Here is a 21,051-nt window from a genome sequence, read left to right as displayed (position 1 = left end):
AGTCGCACTGTTTTCGATTTCACGTAACGGTTGTTTGAATATTTATGAGCAAGCAGCGACTAGGCAATGAAATGAAAAAACATTTCTGTTACAGAGACGGGTTTTTTTTTATAATTATTTCTGTAATGAAGTTTGAGACAAACTCAAACTTCATCCATGTTCATGTGTGTTAAATTGACAATTCATTTATAGACACAGAAAAAGCTATAAGAAATTTAAATATAGGGCAAATGAAAAGTTGGGGCAAGTTAAAAATACAGTACATGGTCCTTTCAATGAGATAAGCTAAAGAAAAAATATAGCATTATTCTAATATGTAAAAAAAACTAAAAATCCTATTGCTTTCAGATGACAGAGAGAAAAAGCTTCTGTATAAAAAAGGTTCCTGATAACATTGTGTGTTTATCAGACCAGCACTTTCTGTCCTGATGAATGAAGATGCAGGAGTTAATGCCTCAAATATTTTCCTGAGTGTCTTTTTTTCCAAAGCACTGTTTGCTTGAAACTGAATGAGCTCCCTGATTAAACACTAGTGAGATCATGTAAGTGGTATCACATGTCGAGCACAAAGCCCAGGAAACGGCCCGGTGTGTGAACAGTCCAGGTGATGCTGCAGCTTTTGTCATGCCGTTTAAAAGCCAGCCATAAGTTGCGACATGTGATGGTTTTGGCCTCATGTCATCTTTGTACTGTTTGCTCTTTGTTCATTTATTTTGCATAATGTCACCTGCATCTCACTTTTGTCTGGTTTGTAGATTCACCGGTCCTTATAAATGCTCAAACAATGTCTTGGAACTGTGTTCAGGCGATAATGTGAAAACGTGGGTCCTACTGTATTTTCTTTTCTTCTGTTTTGGTGTAAAATTCACCCCAGGTCCTGAAGCACCAGAGCACACCCAGGCCGTCACACCTTCACAGCTGACGGAATCGCATTTTCTAAAATGTTTTGTCAGTTTTGTGTCAGACAAATGTACAGAGAATATTTTCGTAAAAGTTTTGGGAATCATCAAAATGTTTTAGAGGAGTGCGTTTATGGGCTTTATGGTTTAAAACTTGGAAACCTCACACGCCCATACTCCTGTTGCGTTACAAACTCTGACCTAACTGGGCCAAGGGAGGCCTCAAATGAGCTCCAGATCTTGTCTGGGATCCTTTGTGATTTTCTGGATGGGTTGTTGATGGTCCTGGAATGTCTGCCCTTCTCTCCATTTATGAATAACGCTTCTCACTGGGATTCAATGGAGTCTCAGCATTATCTGGGTACGGGGGCGTAACAATGAATGACCAGGGAATGAAGAGACAAAAACCAGGAGGGTACGGTAAAAAGGTTTGAGGAAAAACAAGGTAACCTGGGAGTTGGAGGAAGAATCTAAAGCAGGTTAGGATGAAACACTGTGAATTAAGCAACTTAAAACTTATGGGTTTTTTTTAATAAAGATGAACCACTGCTGCATGTAGTAATATCTGGAGATAATGTGATGTTTTTTTGAGATTTTGCTGCCTACTTTTCTACTGAATAAAATTAGATCTGGTAATGCCTAATGCAATTAAACCTAACTTTTCAAAACATGTACTCAACAATAGTTAATATAAGTTAACAAGAGGTTACATCTCCACACAGGGCCAGGTTCATTTGGATAGTTTTCTTTCCCTTTTTTTTAAAATGATTTTTTTTCTTCATAAGATAATGATCTTTGGGGATAAATCTTGTTTGTTGGGGGGAAAATAAACGAAAATGGAGAACATTTTTATGAAGACAAATGCTTTCCACGTAAAAAAAAAAATTATAATTCATTGCAGAGATACTGTTATTGTAATGTACCAAATATTTTGTCTGAGTTTACATTTCCAAACTAGCACTCATGAATGCTTCAACGCTCACAGACCAAAGGCGCATAAAGGTAGATGACTAGAATAACACATGAAAAGCATCTGCTCGATGGTTCAGTCGCGTCACTTACTCAGGGCGTGTTCCTCACAACGACGTCTATATAGTCCTGTGATCCCTGATGACAAGTGCACAACACATCTCTGCAGCCAGTTGCAGCTCTGCTCAGTTAAAGACAGGACTCTTCTCCAAAAATGCAGGTTGAGGAATACAACCGCAGAGGTAACTACAGGCTCTCTTTTTACTGCATTTACTCCATTTCATGACAGATAAACATGCAAAGTCAGCTGTAAATTTGTAAAACATTAAACTAAATTAAACAACAACTGGGGACATCGGAGTGATTTCAGTGTATGTTACTGTGCAGGTAAGGAGCTGGTGGACTACATCACAAAGTATCTGAGCTCGATCAGGGAGAGGAGAGTCATCCCAGACGTGAAACCCGGCTACATGCGGGAGCTGCTTCCCGAAGCCGCGCCGACCGAACCAGAGGACTGGGAGGACATCTTCAACGACGTTGAGAAAGTCATCATGCCCGGGGTGAAATTTCTGTCAATGCCCGTCATGTCAACAAATGTAAAAAAAAAAAAAGGATTCTACACTTAATGCAGCATCTTGAGTGTTTTCTTCTGTTTTTGTCCAGGTGGTTCACTGGCAGAGCCCTCACATGCACGCCTACTACCCCAGTCTGACCTCATGGCCCTCCATGTTGGGGGACATGTTGGCCGACGCCATCAATTGTGTGGGATTCAGTTGGGTAAGAGCCCAGCACGGCACACAACCCCCCAAAAAGTGGAGGCTGTGTATCTTAACGTAATTCTGATTCTTGACTTTCTGTTAACACAGGCCTCCAGCCCAGCCTGCACAGAGCTGGAAATGAATGTGATGGACTGGTTGTGCAAAGCGCTGGGGCTTCCCTTTTTCTTCCTGCATCATCATCCTGACAGCATGGGTGGAGGTCTGCTGCAGGTTTGCAAACTGCATTTTCCATTTTGAATCCTCTGCTTTTGCCTGGACCTCACGATTTCTCCCCTCCGTCCCCCCTCGACCTAACAACTCTTAGAGCACCGTCAGTGAGGGGACGCTAGTTGCTCTTCTGGCGGCCAGGAAGGACAAAATCCTGCAGCTGAAGGCCGAGCTGGACCAGGAAGTGGACGACTCGGTTCTCAACTCAACGCTGGTGGCCTACGCTTCAGACCAGGTCCACGTTGCCTCCTCTCTGTCAGCGACTGCCCCGCCATTGATCCGTTGAGACAAACCAGGACTTGTTTTGTGGCTGCCCTTGCAGGCCCATTCGTCGGTCGAGAAGGCAGGTCTGATCGCTCTGGTGAAGATCAGGTTTCTTCCCCCAGACGAGAAGCTGTCACTGAGAGGAGAGACTCTGAAGCAAGCCATTCAGGAGGACAGGAGAAGGGGCCTCGTTCCCTTTATGGTATAGTTTAAAACGTTTTGTTGATGTTTTGATGAGGAAAAGTCACTGGTGTTTTATGTTTTTGACATATTTAGAGCATTTTGAGCTCTTTAAGTAGTGAGTCACAGTGTACACTTTGTAGTTATTTAAAACAATTTAAAGCCTGTTAATTATTCCGTATTGAGCACAATCACGTGGAGTGAAGAAAAGTCAGAAAAAGTTAATTTTGGCAGAGTTTTAGCAAAGAATTCATCGCTTGTATTAATAAGTTTCTCATATATCTTCTTTAATGTCTATGGTTTCTTTAAAGTGTGAAACCACGACGCAGCAAATAACACGATTTATTTAGCAACTATAAACTGTATTGGAGTACTGTATTAAAAACTTCATGTATGTTTGATCAGGCATGTCAAAAGCAAGATCTGCTTTGGATCGTTAGCCCAAAACACTAAGGAAAAAAAAGAGGATAGAACATTTCACCTCTTACAATATAAAAGATCAAAACCTAGAGAGGCATTGGAAGCATCCGTCACTAAGAAAAGCAAATTTCTAAAAAAAAAAAAAATACAAGAGACACAAATAGACAGGGATATAATGTTAATAATAATTAGGTGAATTAATTGCACTAGCATTTCCTGACACATCTCTCTGTGATCTGGTTTCCCTCCTGTTCAGCTGTGTTCAACTCTAGGAACGACAGGAGTGTGTGCATTCGACAAGCTCTCCGAACTGGGACCAATCTGTGAGTCTCCAAGCTTCACTTCAAAATATGTCATCGATGAGACAAAATCTGTGTTTTCTGCTTCATTCGCAGTGATGGAAATAATAGCTTTTTTTTCTTTTCTTTTTTGAACACAGGTGAAGAAGAGGGACTGTGGCTTCATGTTGATGCTGCCTATGCCGGCTCAGCCTACTTCTGTCCAGAGCTGCGCTGGTCCCTGGAGGGCATCGACTTCGCACAGTCTTTTGTTTTCAACCCTTCGAAGTGGATGATGGTTCACTTTGACTGCACAGCTTTCTGGTGAGTCAGAACACATTGTCTCACCCTCTGAATCAAATTAACATTTTACATTTCAAAGGAGGAGGGTTGGGAGGGAATCAATCAGATGTTTTGAGTGAAGATGATGGACTCAATTGCGTTTTTTTTGTTGTTGTTTTTTTAGGGTAAAGGACAAACATAAACTCCAGCAGACCTTCAGTGTGGATCCCGTCTACCTCAGACATGAAAACTCGCGGGCAGCCACAGACTTTATGGTACCAGAATCCTCGCGTTTTTCACAAAGTCAAACCTTCAGTAGCTTCGTCGCCCAGTAACACTTCTTTTCCTCCTGACGTCCAGCACTGGCAAATTCCCCTCAGCCGGCGTTTCCGATCTCTGAAGCTCTGGTTCGTCATGCGCTCCTTTGGGCTGAAAAACCTCCAGGCTCATGTCAGACATGCAAGTGGCTTTACGCGCTTCAATTGTGAACAATCACAGAACAAATATCTTATATTGAACAAAATAAATGTGAAACTATCCACTTAGTGGAGGTTCAGGAACATTTTTTTTTCTGTTTTAGGGGATTGAGATGGCGAAACTCTTGGAGTCTCACATAAGGAGTGACCCAAATTTTGAGGTTCCTGCTGAGAGACATCTCGGCTTGGTGGTTTTCTGTCTGAAAGTACGCAAACATGACATTAAACAATAAAGATGTGCTAAGAAAAGCTTTATCTTTTGTATGAGGCAACATGCCCTTTGGTCAATTACTGCCAAATTGCATGAATGTCCTCATCACACCTTGGTCAAAGGGACAAGCAATGATGCTTAACAAGATAGGTTTGAAACAGATTTAGCTCTTCAACTATTTTTTATACATACTGGTATTTATTTTTTATATATTTTTTTTTATTCCAGGGAGGAAACGCTTTGACCCAGGAGCTGCTGAGGAGACTGACCCGTTCTGGCACCATGTACCTCATCCCAGCAGAAATCCACATGAAACGCATCATTCGGTTCACGGTGACGTCACAGTTCACCACGGCGGAAGACATCCTCAAGGACTGGGCCTTTATTTCTAAAACTGCTGACACTCTGCTCACTGAGAAGCTCGGCTTCAACAAAGCTGGCCAGCTGAGATCCGGCGTGCAAAAGGCTCCAGGGAAAGAAGGGAATCCAGATCCCCACCTGGACGCCATGGCTGACGAAAAGGAAGACGTGGTCACCCAGCTGGAGAAGGCTCAGATAGATCTGTGGATCGACAAAGCTTGGAATCGACCCAGGAGGCCGATGCGCTCCCTCAGCTGCAGCAGCGAGCCTCTGCCCTACTGGGCGCTGTTTAGCTTTGACTGTGAAACGACACCTGGTCTGCAGGACGGAGCGCACGGCCTCCCCGTGCCGTCAGCCACAGAATCCGGCCCTATGTCGACGATCGCCGAGATGCCTTCGAGTCTTCCGGGGAAACAGGTCCTGAAAAAGCTGACAAAGTTCTACAGTGTTCCCAGTTTCTGCAACCAGTGGGCCCAGTGCAGCAGACACCCGCTAAACTGCCCTCTGAAGGTGGCGCACACCGGTCAGAAAGCCCTCTCCTCCAGCTGCAGGAGGGTGAACCTCATGCTCTCTTCCCCTGCTGCAAACTCGCCTCCTACCTCTCCACTGGAAAGTGCCAATGGTGCCGAACCTCAATAACTCTCAAATCAACGAACGGCAGTTCAGTCAGCTCGCAACCTTCAATAATGTCGACAAAAATACATTTTTTGTAAGCTTTGTGTCTTCTTTGTTTTTATTTCCAATAAAAGTACACCCCGCTCACCGTTTCTGTGTTTCACTCTGGTTTTCTTCCTCACCGAGTCGTAGATGGAGCTATTACTAGCACTAACTGCAAGCATACATGTTCTTTTGTTTCTCAGTTATTATAGAGCGTACTTTGTTTATTTCTTTATACAATACAAAGTACTTCAGACTTAGGTTATCTGAGTTTAGCCAGTTATTTTTTTGTTTGGTTGTTTGAGTTGTCTGAATTGAGTCACAGCTCAAACTTCTAATGCCATTAACTATATACCATAACACTTTGTGTTTCATTATCATAGAAAGGACTCCTGGATCAATGCCACTGCTATCAACCTTTTATTTATTTTAATTGAGCCAGAAAGCTGACATGTACCTTCTATACTTTTACTTTTACTGCATCAAAGAAAGTATTTCTAGTTCAGTTTTTTGTGTCTAGTCTCTTTTTTACTGACAAAGCTATTGCTACCAACAACTAAATATAGATACTCTAATTTTTATTACTGTAGAAGGTAACCCTGGTTTTGCAGTTCTGTTTAGTTGTGTGGAAATTTATTTATCTTTTTTTTTTTTTTGACTAAGCTGTTGATGGACGATTGCTGCTAAAAACTGAATGTACCTTTTACTTTTTTCTTTAACACAAAAAGTTCTCCTGGCTAGGTGATTTTGTGTCCAGCCTTTCCTGAACATAATCATTAGGGAGGAACTGCTGTGTGTGTGTGTGTGTGTGTGTTTGTTTGTTTTTTTCTTGCTTCATTTTCCCATATGTAAATAAACTCCAGGCTCAGGGCTTCGGTGTCTCCCTCTTGTCCTCTCAACACTCAGTTGCTGAAAACGGATGCTCTGGTGGAAGTTTGTTTGAATCCCTTGTTTTGCAAATTGCCTCCAGATATTCGTTGTAAATTGGTGAAATAAATAATACAATAAATGAAATATGAACCGGATTTATTTAAAAATTGTTTTATTTAGATTTGAATTATACATATGTAAACAAAAACAACGATAATCTATTAAATATTCCTATATGACATATTTTCCCTCTCACCCTTTGTAAACATGCTGAATGCATATTGGTCATTTTGCACCACTTTGCAGCCTGTCATTGCCTAAAACGTTTAAAATCAGATGCATCGCTCGACTCGTTCAGAGCTTGAGTGTTCCCTCGGTGATGGCGGCGAGAATCTCCTGAGTCATGGGTACGTAGCCTTTACCGTCCTCCAGGAAAAACAAAGGGTCTTGGATGATGGCGGGGTCGAAACCCTCCTCAGCCAGTTTCGCCTTCAGCTGCTTGAACGTCCCGGTCACCGCTACAGCATCCTGTCCCAGGAACAATTTCTTGTCACTATGAGAATTTTTATGTTGATTTTACCAACATTTTGCATCTTTCTTTCTACATCGGGTCACCTGGATCCGTAAGAAATGTGGCCTGGCGTAGCTGGGCAGGAAGTTTTTGACATGCTCATACACGGCTGCGCCATCAAAGTCTGTGTTTTCTTTCAGCTTCAGAGCCGCCATTCCAATCCTTCCTTCGTGCCCTAATCAGTCCCAGTCAATGTTAAAAGACAACTTTATTAAATCACAAGTCTTTAACTTTTCCAACAATGGTAGAAAAGGTTCTCCTCAGAAGTCATATTCAGTTTTTATCATTACTTTCTACTTGATGTGCTACAATGAGAAAGAAAAAATATATACATTCTTGCCCAGTTAAAAGTAGAAATCTATATTTCTATTTACAAAGTTGTGAAACGGGTAGTAATGACGTAAAATTTACCTGGAACCTTCACACCGTAAACATTAGCCTCCTCAATAAAATCCACGGTCAGTAAATGATCAGCCACCTCAGTGGTCGCCACGTTTTCTCCTTTCCACCTGCACAAGACGAAAACACAGCCGGAGCACATGGAGAAGTTAGCTGCAGGTTGGTAGAATAATAATAATAAAATAAAAAAAAATCCAATATTGTGAAAACTATTACACCTAGAGAGAAATCAATAAAGCAAAAAAGTCAAATATTTAAGTTTCTCAACAGTTAATGTCTCACATAGATTACTCAAAACACTTCCAGTTCCAACATTGATATATTCTACCTGAGACAACTCAGATCTCAGAACATTGTTGTATTTTAAGGGAAAACTAGCTTGCAAACATTTATACCAGCTGATACCACTTTTACATTGGACCTTTTTGTGCCTTAATGATCTTCAGATCTGGAAAAATAATGACAAATGATGATCTTATGTGTCCATTATAGCATTTTCAGCCTGTCTACTATAAGTATAATCAATAGGCCAGCCTAGGATGCAGATTATCTCTGTATCAAGATCATAGAAATATACATCTACAGTATATGTTCTGACTGAAATTATGATACAATCAGTGTTACAAGAGCTTTAAATATGATTTAACCAAAAAGGGCAACTACTTATTGGTGGTAAACCAACTTTCCTTCTGTCTTCATAGGCTCATACTCTTCTCCAAGTGTCCATCTGTATAGATTTTTCCATTTTGTCCCAGCCACTGACCTGAAAGTGTCTCCAATGCGGTCCTGAAAGTAAACAAATCCCTCCTCGTCTATCCTTAACAGGTCGCCGCTGTTAAAGTAGAGGTCTCCCTGCACGAAGACGTCTCGCAGCTTCTTCTTCTCCGTCTGCTGTTTGTTCTTGGCGTAGCCATAGAAAGGGGTTCTCTGTCCTATCTTCCCCACCAGCAGACCGGTTTCGCCTTTACGTTAGAGAAGCAAAAACCATGGTAAGTTTTGAAAAAAAGACAAGGAAGGATGTTAGATTTGCATCTGAACGAACTCACCTTTAGGGACTTCAATGCAAAATCCTCTGGAGCTTCTGACTGGCTCCTCTTTTTCTGTGTCATACCTTATGAGGGCGTATGGACATGACATCTGGGAGATTACGATAAACGAAACATAAGAAATCATTTGAGAGCAATTTGAATATCCTGTACAGATAAAAATTTGACAAGCACAAACAATATACACGTACACATATTATGCTAATTACGATTCTCACCTTGTAGAGTAAATGCTCTCTGCCGACGGCTCCAACTTTTCCCACGTCGTTGATAAATCCAATATTGGATTCTGTCGCTCCATAGCATTCGCAGATGCGAACGTTCCCAAACCGCTGCAGGAAGTCAACCCAGGTGTCCGGCCTTATCCCGTTCCCCAGAGCCAGTCTCACTTTATGATCCTTCTCATTGTCTTTCTGAGGGGAGGGTGAAGGAGAGGTCAGAAACAAACAAAGCATCTTTATGAGCAATGTTGCATAATGATGCAAGAGCAAAGTTAGGTAACGTCATTTTAGTGGCTTTTAAAATGTATCGCCATGTAGTTGGACAAATAAAAATGAGAAATCGGACAGCATGTGAACAAGAATGCAGCATAGTAAACACAGCATCTGTAATTTTAATAGCTGTTTTTAAAGTAATTAAAGTAATTCAATTAAGGTAATTTAGATAAACTGGGCTGAACAGAAGTCGAATACATTTTTTGAAAAGAGAAAAAAATGGGGATTTTATTTTGTCCTTACACTTTTGGCACGTACCATTTGGTCCGAAAGTCACTAATGCATATTTGCTACTTAGTTATTTAGTGCTGCCCAGTTTAAATAGCTTATTTGTGCTTTTTTTCCTGGAATTTTAAAAAGACGTTTGTGTTTCTCCAATCTGGCTCTTCAATCTTTATGCATAAAGAAAAAGCAGTATGCATAAATTTCAGGTCGCTTACGATGACGGCCCGAGGATGCTGCTCGGGGTGCCGCGACGGAGTAGTCCCAGTCAGATGTTAGTAAATGTCAGTGCAGTACCAACTTGTGCTGCAGTGCTTCAGAACATTATGTACAGATGTATGTGTAGGTTAACAGACTCTGTGATGAACAGCATCATTCACACTTTGACCAATCCTGTTCAAAACTCAGGAATCACTGAGTTTATATGGCAGTGGATGACTATTTTATTTTTATTGTTCTTGTTGTCGTTCTGTCTGTTTCTTGTTTTTTTTTTTATGGACCATAATTGTGTCTGAATAAATAGGATTGATTGATTGATTGATTGATTGATTGATTGATTGATTGATTGATTGATTGATTGATTGATTGATTGATTGATTGATTGAGTGATTGATTGATTGATTGATTGATTGACTGTAACATATATTAAATGAAATGAAAGCAAATCTTTATTTCGAACGTGTAAAATGTCCGGGAAAAACATTAAGAAAACGAAACATTATAATAATTAAACATAAAAAAAAAACTTTCACATAGCAACAACTAATGGCCCAAAGGCAAAGAAATTATCAGCACGGATTCGACGTCCCTATTGAATCCATCCTGTCTAGCTGCCCTGCTACACTGGAAGGAAAAGAAAGACCCTGTGTTGTACAGAGAATACAGAGAGTGAAATCAACAGGAAAGCAGCCGACCTCATAAACAACACAACCTGCCTCTGTCTGGCCTCCTGATCTCAGTCACAATGTACCCACAGACTGGCTCCACCAGGCTGAGGACAAGGTTCTCACACCAGGCTGCTACAGTCATAAACTCTCCCTGCTTTTCGCATCCCTCCCAATATATCAGTGTACACAAGCCTCTTCCACTGGGACCTCAACCACACGGCACTCTTAACACAGAGCTCCTGTATGTGTAGGCCAGCTCCTTTCATATTTCTACAGGTTTTTAAATGTAATTTAAATGTTTTCAGGTTATCAAGCAAATCTTAATTTCACACAAACATAAGTGAGAGCTGTCTCTCTAGCTAGCTAGAGAGCTAGCTAGAGAGACAGCTGACTAGATAGATAGAGGTTTTGAAATTATGATCTCATTTATTAAGGAAAAAAGAAACGTCCAAACCATCCAGTGAAAAAGTAACTAATAATCTAATACTAAAGTATGAAACATAACAGCTGCTTGTGACTCAGCTTTGTTTCTCGTCTGTATTGCCTTCCAAACTGTGTTGCTTTCTGAATGTTTTTAGCCTCCTTCATGTCAGACAGGTTCGGTGTTTTTAATTTTTTTTTTATTTTATTTAATGAGTCTTGCAATAATCAGACCTGTAGATGGCTAAAAGTGAAATCAGCTTCCTAAAAAGGGGGTTAATCACATCGTCATTATATTTAAGAGAAATAACCTTTTCTTTATCTTTATCTAGCATTCAAATTCACATGATTGACTGAAGCCTTTAAATTGAACAAAAAGCCAATTTTTTGCCATTTCTCAGGTAGAAGAAACCTGAGAAATGACAAATATCTTTAATGTTATTCTGTGCAGAACAGCCGTGATGTTTGTCTGGTTAGCTGGAGGTTTCTTCCTGTTAAAAGAGAGTCATTCTTCCCCACTGTTGAGGAGGTTATTAAATTATCCAAGTTCTTGGATTGTTAACCCTGCTGAATTTAGAGGACATTTTGATGTGCTCCAAGTTCTTGGATATTTAAGCAATGACTAAACTTTTTAAGGAAGGTTAGGTCTGCTGCTTGATCAAAATGTGCTCTAAATTCAGCAGGGTTAATAAAGGTCTTTTGGGATCGTGTGATTTCAAACTAATGTTCACCTTGGGTGTGTTGCACAGGTAACGCATGATCTCTCCTATGTACTGAATGACGGTCACATTGTGCTTTCTGCAGTCGTTCCAGAAGTTGGAAGCCGAGAATTTTTGTCTCAAAACCACAGTGATGCCTGAAAAGGAAGACGTACAGATAACAGCAGAAAACGAGACACGAGGCTAGCTGAGGGCTCAGTAGTGTTTACAGGTTTGTAAACTGAGCTTTGAGTCTTTCAGACACAAACACTGGAAACCAGAACCAGATTACCTGTTACTTGAGGTTTAACCTTACATAAACTTGATATCATTATTGACACAAAGCAGCAGACAGACAATGACTAAATAGCTACTGGACATCGTCACATTTTTAAGATATTGAGTTAATTCACTTTCTTTTAGGTTCTTCTCCACATTTCTCCTAATACTCACCATCGCTCTAGCTACTCATGGTTCATTCATCCATGAACCATGGATGAATGGTTCATCCATGGTTCTACGACATGTTAATCAGACATGTCGTAGGCGACATGTCTGATTGAAGTCTCTCATGGATTACCTCGCTCTATGGCTCCGCAGAGTCCCATCAGAAATCCAGAGGAGTGATAGAGGGGCAGGTACAAATAGAGAACATCGCTGGAGTGCACACCAATTATAGTCAGGAGAAAAGCTGACATCCATACCCTCTCGTGGTTAACTACAGCTGCCTTGGGAAGTCCTAAAAGATAACATTGCTATTAAAAGCCTTTTGGGTGCAGTTCAAGGCCACAGCCACCAAGAAACACTATGGAAGGAACAGGTCAAGGTCAGACCAGGACGGCTGATTACCCGTGGTCCCTGATGTGTAGATGTAGACAGCGGGAGTTTTGAGGCTGACGTTTGCCCTCAGCTCTGGCGACAGAGGCTCGTCACAGGTCCACTCGATCTTATCGGAGAGGCTTTCAATGCCTTCAACGTCACTGTGGTCGCTGAGGATAAACACGCGTATGCCCTGCTCTCTCAGAGCTGGCAAAACCTCTTCTACGGCTCCTTGCAAGTCTGAGAGAAAGCGAGAAGAAAAGTGGCATTAGAGGTCTGTGCAAATATGAACGGTAGTTCTCAAGGAAGTTACAAATAAATCCAAATATTGCACGTGTAGTTTAATCTAAAGCTGTTTGATTTATTGTCTGTGACACAACGGGGCAGGGGAGAGCAAACAGGAAACCGCATGACAATGTGAGCTATTTTATAGCACTTTTCACACATGGTGCTGTAAAATGTCTATCTTTATCTGCTTGCATTGCTAATAGTTCACCGCTAAGCTGGTTTTCAAACAGAATAAAGTAGTCAGTTTGGATGTGATGGGTTCATTTATCTATTTCTGAAAAAACAAAAAGGGGGTGAAATTAACCTTAATTCCCTTTTCTGCAGCCCGTGTATCTGTATATAGCAACAGAAATATAAAAATAATAAAATTCTGTTCTGGCTTTTGGTTTCTGTGATGAAAGTCACACCTTTTGAAAAGAACTTTTTTGTTGCAAGAACCACCAAAAATAAATCAAATGCATATTTTAAAAGTCAGACTGGACTGTTTTGTTGCTTTTTTTTTTTTTTTTTGCTTTGTTGCTACGGGAAAAAAAATCATGTTTATTGCCATTACATATTTGATTGAACAATGCAGTCAAACTCTGTATTCCATTGTTTTCCTGACAATTTAAGTGTACAGGCTTGTATGACAAGTCACATGTCAAAATTTCAAGTGGAGACTTGAAAAATCCAACATTCGATGCTCAAATAAAGATAAAAAAAATGGCTTATCTTGTTTTCTAATTATTCGTGTCGCAAATCACACATATTCTACAAGATCCTTTAGTGAACAGTATGTTAGTGATTGAAAGGTCAAAATTCAGAGAAATACACTGTTGTTAGCTTATCAAAGCCCACCGTTTTTCCAGCATCAAACTGGAGCAAGATTAGGTTGGGCTTAATGTTATTCCCAGACCCGAGATCCAGCTTAACAGGAAGCACGTACCACATGAGGAACTCGAACCACAGTTTGAGAACCATAGTCTAACTAATTTAATCTACCCAATGATTAGTTCATGTTCTGTTTGTCTCAAAATAAACACAGATGCGTTATAACATTAGCACTGGCTTCAATAGACATTGAAAAACAGGAACAAAAAAAAGCTCATTGGACAAAATCATTCATTTCTCAGCAAGTCACGTGACAGTATAAAAACGGTCTCGGAAAAATGGGATACAGAAAAAAAAAAAAAAACCCTGAAAAAATTCTACAAATGGACCCCCTCTGAAAAGTGGCTCCAGCTTACCAGCACCGGCGATGAGGACCTTGGCTTCGCAGCAGGAGAAGCAGTGGACCAGAGACTTGGACCTGATGTTGGAGTTGAGGAGCGACGCCACGCAGCCCAGCTTGGCCAAACCCAGCCAGAGCCACACAAAGTGGGGCTCGTTGCCCAGAAACACAGCGACTGTGTCCCCCTCCTTCAGCTGGGCGTGCATCGACAGAGCTCTGGCTACTTTGTTGCTCTCCCTGTCGGCCTGCCTGTACGTGTAGGAGCTCTCCTCAAAGATCAGAAAGGTCTTTTCTGGATGCTTCTCCACTCTATCCAAGAAGCAGTCCAGCAGGCTGGAAAAGTTCTTCTTCATTTTGCTCATTCGGATGCCGATGCGAATTACAGTGACCGTGTATCTTAGATCCCCCAGAACATAGGGATTTCGCAAATAGATGAACAATGGCAAAATTGCCAAAACCGTAAATAGGATGTATGCAATCATTGTGCTCCGGGTTGCAGACTCAGTCCTGAGGGTTAAGAGAGCCTCAACCACTGCGGTGAAAAGTTTTGATTCGCTTACGCCTCCTGAACTTTGCCCAACTCCCCCCTCTTCTGGTTGTAAAAGAAGAAAAAAAAGGGTCCACACACGTTTTCACTGACCAACCACTGCTGAAAGGGGAAGCATGTGGTCCCAGGGTCCTATGTTTCAGGGGTGCAGCGCAATCATTTGGGCTTAAAACGTCAGATCATTGTTTAAAACATGACAATGAGCAAAGGAAGTTTGTTGAAAAAGTAGTCAGTGGGATGATGTGCATGTTTCCCATTTACAGTTATGATCACTGACTGAGATCAATCATCAGAGTTTTATTAAATATTTAACACTGAAATCATCACATAGTAACTAATTCAGTGTGGTTTAAAGCAGCAATCTAATTTAATTATAATTAACAACATAGTTTCTACACATTAAATGCCTGACTAACAGTGGTTTTGTTGGCATTTTTATTACATATTTTAAACTCAGAAATGTATTCATGCATTTCTGAGTTTAAATTCTCAGCATGACACTTAGCTCAGGGCTTTTGATGGCCACTCCAAAACTTAGTCGTTGCCTGAAGTTACATTGTACATCTGGAAGCATTTGCTGAGTTGCTTTTAAAATGCCAACCTGAGTTGGTATTTCAGCCCCACATCGATACAGGACTTGTCTTATGTTTTCGTTCTGGATTCGATCCTCGCATTTCGCTCAAAAACATTGGCACAGCTCCTAAATACAGAAAATGTCTCCTCTCCACACACTCGCATATGCTTAAAGAATGGATGAGCTGCAGGCTTCTGGAAATACATTTACAAAATGAACCGGGTCTGTTGATATCCACAATTTGTTTATGCAATACAGGCAAATTTCTTTTAATTTTCCCGACGTTTGATAAACAAAAAAGATGTGCTAACATACACCCAGAGGTTTATTTTCATTTAACTTTTTCATCTAACAATGTATGCAAACATCTGGTGTAGCAGCTAAATTCACAGTGACCTCACATTTCTTAAACACTGTTAGTTGTAGCGTTTTTATAGAAAAGAAGATTTAAAAATAACAGCTGAAACATTTTTAATGTATCCGAACATTGCAATATAGACAATTCATTTCATATGGTGCAAACACATTGAGAGAGTCATATGAAAATGCTCATGTGTGCATTGTCATAGCAACCAGTGCCTTTAAAACGCATCAAATGTAAACTTTTTTTTTTCTAACAGAAAAGTAGCGGTAAGCTAATTATTTTGTTCTTGGTTTTGTATGCACATATTTTCTCTTGTCCTACTGGCTACTTGTTTTCTCTCTCTCTCTTTTTTTTTTAAACAGTTTGAAATAAATTAAAAGAAATAAAACTGTAGTTGAGATTGGCTACACTCTAAAAACTGTATTTGGGCTGCAGTTCATCTTATGGACTTATTTACTTTAATTTCACTTAATTCTTTTGCTTTTGCTATGACAACTTGGTTTTTTTGTGTTCATTTAACTCAAAACTTACAAATCTTTAACCTAAAGGAACTTTTCACTTTGACTTTTACTTAAAACAATTGAGTTCAATGCCAGTTTCGTATCCTATGTCTGACCAACCCAATTTATTATGATCATCCAAGTCAATTCACTAAGTCCTTCCATCTCAATTTGCTAATATTTTATAACTTAATTCATAAGGGGGTTTAACATGACAAATTTAAACCACTCTTACTCAAATCATTTATTTTGTTCTAATAAACATTTAAAATCTCTTTGACTTAAGTCTACAGAAAGTCAACTGAAACCCCAAATTGCCTACTGATCTGCGTATCTGTGTATAAATGTGTGAGTGCAAATGGGTGAATGTGATTCTAGTGTAAAGCACTTTGAGTGGTCAAAATGACTGGAAAAGCGCTATGTAAGTTCAGTCCATTTACTGTATTTTGAAGTAAACTAAATGATTTGAGAAAGACTGACTTAAATCTGTTATCTTAAACATACTTAATAAATTTGTTTAAAAAAAATTAACAAATTGAGTTGGATGATTATGATATATTGAATTGGTTAAACTTAATAAATTAAGTTGGATAAACTTAATTGAATTGCTTGTTACCCACAGAAGCAATTCGATTAAGTTGGTTCAACTATTTTCTTTTTAGAGTGTAAGAGAAACATTTTTATGAATCTTAATAGTCTGTTGAGTAAACCTACATGTGGAGAAAAAGGAAATCAAAGATTAACTTTCATTGCTCTATATATTCATTATCTAACTAATCAAACTGTCCATAAAGGAATAACAAATGACATAATACCTAAAAAAAGAACGGAACAATGACATGCCTCCATGAAATGAAAGCACGTCATGGAATGAAATGACGTGAGTCCAACTGGACTCAACGGAGTCCACTCAATTGGACTCACCTGAGTTCACTCAACTGGACTCAAGTTTAACCTGTTTGTATTGGGCAGGAATTGACCCTAAAGACAGGGTCAATTCCTGTTTTTATAAACCGATATACTAACTCTCTAAAACCTTTCATGTTTCTGATTATGTCCTTAGACAAGACAGAAGTTCTGATTTCATCTCTGTCTCTTTCCAGGACAAAGTCGCAGACTGTCGTTCTCACCCCATATATGGAATTGGACTCCACTGTTTTGGGTTTATTTGAGATTTCTGGTAATTATGTAGACAATTCATTTCGTATGTCTACAAAATGAATTGTCTGTTTGTCTTTAGAAATACCAAAATCTGACATTTGTGTGAATTGACGCTTTATAAATAAACTGAATAATTTACCAATCCCTTAGACTCTTTAAAAACATCATAGTCACTGCAGAGATAAATATGCAAATCTCTTCCACTATTTCCTTGAAAAGCATTCGAATATTTTAACTACATCTTGTCTAAACTTTTCTCAACCAGAAATGTTTCCAAAAATACTGTTTTTGCGATGCACGTCATATTAATAACGTATATGATATAAAAGTAGGAAGTGATACAAATAGCTTCATTATCACTGTTTAAATTAAAAGTTCAAGTAAATATATATTAAAAAAACAAACATAACTTGACTTTTTTTAAACATATCACGATATTTTCAGACTCTAGTTGTGAAGCAAAGTTCAAATCAAGTAATAAAGGTTTGATTAGATGTGTTTTTTGTTAGCAACTGTATCTTTATTGTCAGTCAACTAAACACTTTTAAAATACTTCTTGGTCTCTTTCACCAAAATAAAAAAATGTCAGCAGTAAGAGAAGAGTCAAAGCGTGAACAGCGGCGTTGGCGCCACCTTGTGTTCTCCTTCTCTTTTGACATCTGGACTCGTAACATCAGGCTCCTGATGGGCAAAAATACTGAAAACCTACACAATTTACTGCAACAGTAACTTTAAGTTTTGGCAGTTTGGCTAATTTTCACAGACACTGGCTGATAACATCAATTTCAAATAAGGATGTTATCTATATGTTTTTTATAGCTTATAGATTATTACTTCAACTGAGCCCTTCAAGGCATATATAAAAGCAATACTTATGGAAAAAAGGTCACATTTTGCAAGAAATTATGAAACATTATCCATGCCATGTTTTAGCTGTAACAGGATTTACCGCATTCCATCTCTGAAAAGATAAATCTAAACGCAAATATGACATCGAGTAAAAAAAAAAAAAAAAGGTCTAAGCAGTTAATGCAGCATGGCAAGCAGTTATTATGCTATCTACAGCAATGTAGTTTCATGATTACCTTGTGAATGTGCTTGTCGGAATACAACACTGATTACTGTGTATGTTTAAAAAGAAAAAACATGAGGATATCTAAAATGACATTTGTCTCCCTGAGCTGGAAATCATTCGTTAAGAAACAAAAAACAACAAATGATTTTCGTCTCTCGCTCGGCCAGTGGAGCTCGTTACAGCTTGACGCTTCCTGACAGGATGGAGCGGTAGACCTCAGCCGTCAGCGGTACGTAGCTTTTCGCTCTGTCGTCGAGGACGTAAAGAGGCTCCTGGATGTTTTCCGGATCAAACCCCTGATTCACTAGCTTCACTTTCATCTGCTTAAAAGTGGCTGTGACTTCCACTGCACTCTGGAACGAGAGGAAAGGGACTGATCACAGCCGCGCGTTCACAGCAGAACAAAGCCCGTCTGTTTGCGCTCGTTTCGACTGAATTTTACCTGCAGCCTTATGAAGCGAGGCCGTGCGTATGAGGGCAGGTAGCTAACAACGTGGTCATAAAGTTTACTTCCGTCAAACCGTGCGTCGTTCTTCAGAGTGGCAGCTGCCATTCCCGCGCGCCCCTCGTGCCCTGAATGAAAATAAAATAACATAAATTCAAACAAAATTCAGCTGTAATAAGAAAATTATGCTAAACGATATTTGCTAAGTGAGTATTACCTGGCACTTGCACTCCGTAAACATTGGCCTCTTGCAGACAGTCACTCATCGAAAGGATGTCGGAGACCTCAGTTGTCGCAACGTTCTCACCTTTCCACCTATGTTCTCAAAATAACTTGCAATCAGTTGAAGTCTTTATTTATTTATTTATTTTTTTCTGGTTTAGACATGTAGTAAAACATAAAATAAAAGCCAATTAAGGATTTGGTAAAAAAGAAATTCTGGTTCATTATAGGTAGAAGTAAAAGAAAAACTTGTCCTCTCTACTGTTTTATCTAATCAACAAGTCCACTGTTAGGAGAAGGGCAGTATACCTGAAGGTGTCCCCGACACGATCCTGGAAGTAAATGAAATTGTCTTTATCGATCCTCATTAGGTCACCGGTGTTGAAGTAAAGGTCTCCCTTTTTCAGGACATTGCGCAGCTTTTTCCTCTCCGTCTGCTCTTCGTTTTGAGCGTATCCAACAAAAGGTGTGATGTCTGTAATCTTCGACACCAGCAGTCCCGTCTTACCTGGGACAAAAAGACCAAGTTCAGAATAAAAAGACCAAAAAAAAAGAAAGAAAAAGATCTGTCACTGTTGTAATTACTCTTCACCTTTCGAGGTCTCAATGCAGAGACCGTTAGCATCTCGTACCGGTTCGTCGCGCTCTGTGTCGTACTTCACAAGTGTGTAGGGAAACAATCTCTGCAAAGAGTATTGAAATTAGAGTCCAGTTAGAAAAATTGCTTTTAATGTGCTGCCTTTGTAAACATTCCCCCCAGTAAAAACTGTGTTTGATGGATTTAACACTTCAAACGTGGCTTTATGTGTTAAAAACTCATTTGAGCACATAAAGCCGTGTGTGCACAGTTCAACTATGCGATGCATATTCTCACCCTTACCTTGTGCAAAAAGTGAACTCGTCCAACTGCTCCTATTTTCCCAGTGTAGTTCAGGAATCCTATATTTCCCTCTGTGGAGGCATAAAACTCGAAAACGTGGATGTTTCCAAAGCGACTCAGGAATTCTTTCCAGACTTCTGCTCGGACTCCGTTGCCAATGGCCAGTCTGACTTTATGGTCTTTGTCATTGTCCCTCTACGGATTCATGCAAAAATAAAAAAGGAAACATTGAGCAGTTTGTAAAATGTAAATGCAACACTAATTTACAGGCTCCAAGTGTTTATTCTGTATTGACATTTTTATGAAATAGTTTGACAAACACAAAACAGCAGGATGTTGAAACAGGCTTTTGATTTATAAACTATTTTACAGCTTTGTTAGCATCTGTACTGACACAGACCAACTCTAATACAAAATCTATATATATTTTTTCCTTTGCCTGACAAGGAAACGTTAGTAAAATGTGTGATGTACAGCAACACTGGTGAATGTTGCGACTTCAAATTAATAATAAATCGATCAAATGTCTGTCTGGTTAGCAAACAGAGTCCAGAAAATGAGTAGTCTACACAACTAAAGCAAGAAGTGAAATTTATTATTTCCATCTCAACAAGATTTTATTGAAATATTTGTTTCAGGTGTTGCGGAAAGTGCCTCCACTGTATGTGATGTTTAGCTTAGTGAGTTGTGCGGGTGCAAGAGATGTGTGGCAGTCGTCCTCCGGTCTGAAGGGGGGCGCTGCATACAAAAGGAACCCCTGCATCCTTGTAGGAGGGAGGAGAGAGAGACGGTGTGTGTGAGGCGGTGTGAGTGTGTAGAAGACGACCGGAGCAGCGGCTGTAAGAAAAGTCTGTGCAGCTTTCACCTGTTAGCTAGAGTTATTAAAAGTTAACCTCAACCATCTCCGTGCCACCGCGTGGTTCATGTTCAAGGCGTGCGAGGGAGTTAACCCCGAAGTAGGAACTTCGGCCCTAGAGAAACATCTCCCCTGTGTCTTCAGACCACGGTCAGCAGATTGAGCAGGAACGGTTAACACAGGCCAACGTCTGATTTGTTGCTTATCAGACAACTTAGTTGCAGTTTCCCAAATGAATTGACCATCTGATGCTGGATTTAATAAGTTTCACCAACATGGGCAACCTTCTCTTGTGTTTCAAATATATTCCAAGCTTAGCATTACCTAAATGCTGTGCTTATGGTTAAAATAGTTAACTAATATTTATTGCAGTCACTTTTATTTTTAAAAATAAAAATATAGTCAATTTTAGTGCTTAGCACTTTAATCTGTCCTACTTTATATCCAGTTAAACCACAACTTGAAGTTGAGAAAAATCCAAAAAGTTGTAAACTAGAACGTTTTTCCATCATATTTATTAG

General features: G+C 39.7%; 3 protein-coding genes across 3 annotated transcripts in view; 1 reads left to right on the top strand and 2 right to left on the bottom strand.

Annotated features, from left to right (window-relative positions):
• The first annotated feature begins 2,031 nt into the window (after window positions 1-2,031).
• hdc (histidine decarboxylase) lies at window positions 2,032-6,662 on the top strand. Its single transcript, XM_015039819.1, has 12 exons — window positions 2,032-2,110; window positions 2,256-2,428; window positions 2,532-2,645; window positions 2,735-2,857; window positions 2,952-3,089; window positions 3,177-3,320; window positions 3,975-4,041; window positions 4,158-4,320; window positions 4,463-4,553; window positions 4,639-4,737; window positions 4,859-4,960; window positions 5,194-6,662. The coding sequence occupies exons 1-12, from the start codon at window positions 2,083-2,085 to the stop codon at window positions 5,962-5,964; spliced, it is 2,013 nt and encodes a 670-aa protein (XP_014895305.1). The 5' UTR covers window positions 2,032-2,082; the 3' UTR covers window positions 5,965-6,662.
• Window positions 6,663-7,013: 351 nt separating this feature from the next.
• On the bottom strand, window positions 7,014-14,483 carry LOC106952032 (very long-chain acyl-CoA synthetase). The gene is made up of 10 exons (XM_015039883.1): window positions 13,923-14,483; window positions 12,439-12,648; window positions 12,170-12,328; window positions 11,623-11,747; window positions 9,087-9,281; window positions 8,869-8,959; window positions 8,586-8,784; window positions 7,835-7,932; window positions 7,468-7,598; window positions 7,014-7,380 (listed from the first exon to the last, which is right to left on the bottom strand). Exons 1-10 carry the CDS (start codon window positions 14,386-14,388, stop codon window positions 7,207-7,209), a joined length of 1,848 nt encoding a protein of 615 aa, XP_014895369.1. The 5' UTR covers window positions 14,389-14,483; the 3' UTR covers window positions 7,014-7,206.
• A 3,067-nt stretch (window positions 14,484-17,550) lies between these two features.
• LOC106952030 (very long-chain acyl-CoA synthetase) overlaps window positions 17,551-21,051 on the bottom strand; it is a 20,299-nt gene continuing 16,798 nt past the window's right edge. Inside the window, exons 5-10 of the mRNA XM_015039881.1 lie at window positions 19,675-19,869; window positions 19,387-19,477; window positions 19,104-19,302; window positions 18,790-18,887; window positions 18,570-18,700; window positions 17,551-18,480 (exon numbers count right to left, since the gene is read on the bottom strand). Of these exons, the coding sequence (XP_014895367.1) occupies window positions 18,304-18,480; window positions 18,570-18,700; window positions 18,790-18,887; window positions 19,104-19,302; window positions 19,387-19,477; window positions 19,675-19,869 (891 nt within the window). The 3' untranslated portion in view covers window positions 17,551-18,303. The remainder of the gene's footprint in view (window positions 18,481-18,569; window positions 18,701-18,789; window positions 18,888-19,103; window positions 19,303-19,386; window positions 19,478-19,674; window positions 19,870-21,051) is intronic.

This window comes from Poecilia latipinna, unplaced genomic scaffold (assembly GCF_001443285.1).
Source record: "Poecilia latipinna isolate Pla-1442-1.1 unplaced genomic scaffold, P_latipinna-1.0 Scaffold488, whole genome shotgun sequence".
Lineage (NCBI taxonomy): Eukaryota > Metazoa > Chordata > Actinopteri > Cyprinodontiformes > Poeciliidae > Poecilia > Poecilia latipinna.
The sequence above is the reverse complement of the archived record's forward strand: the minus strand, read 5'-3'. Positions and strand labels throughout refer to the sequence as shown.

Bases quoted from the DNA above. Each gene is read 5' to 3' on its own strand.
- LOC106952032 (XM_015039883.1), bottom strand. From the start codon at position 14,388: ATGATTGCATACATCCTATTTACGGTTTTGGCAATTTTGCCATTGTTC. The intron at 12,649-13,922 runs GTAAGCTGGAGC...GCTTTCTCTCAG, and splicing joins GGTCCTCATCGCCGGTGCTG to ACTTGCAAGGAGCCGTAGAA. The intron at 7,933-8,585 runs GTCAGTGGCTGG...CGTCTTGTGCAG, and splicing joins CGCATTGGAGACACTTTCAG to GTGGAAAGGAGAAAACGTGG.
- hdc (XM_015039819.1), top strand. From the start codon at position 2,083: ATGCAGGTTGAGGAATACAACCGCAGAG. The intron at 3,090-3,176 runs GTCCACGTTGCC...CTGCCCTTGCAG, and splicing joins TGGCCTACGCTTCAGACCAG to GCCCATTCGTCGGTCGAGAA. The intron at 4,042-4,157 runs GTGAGTCTCCAA...TTTTGAACACAG, and splicing joins CTCCGAACTGGGACCAATCT to GTGAAGAAGAGGGACTGTGG.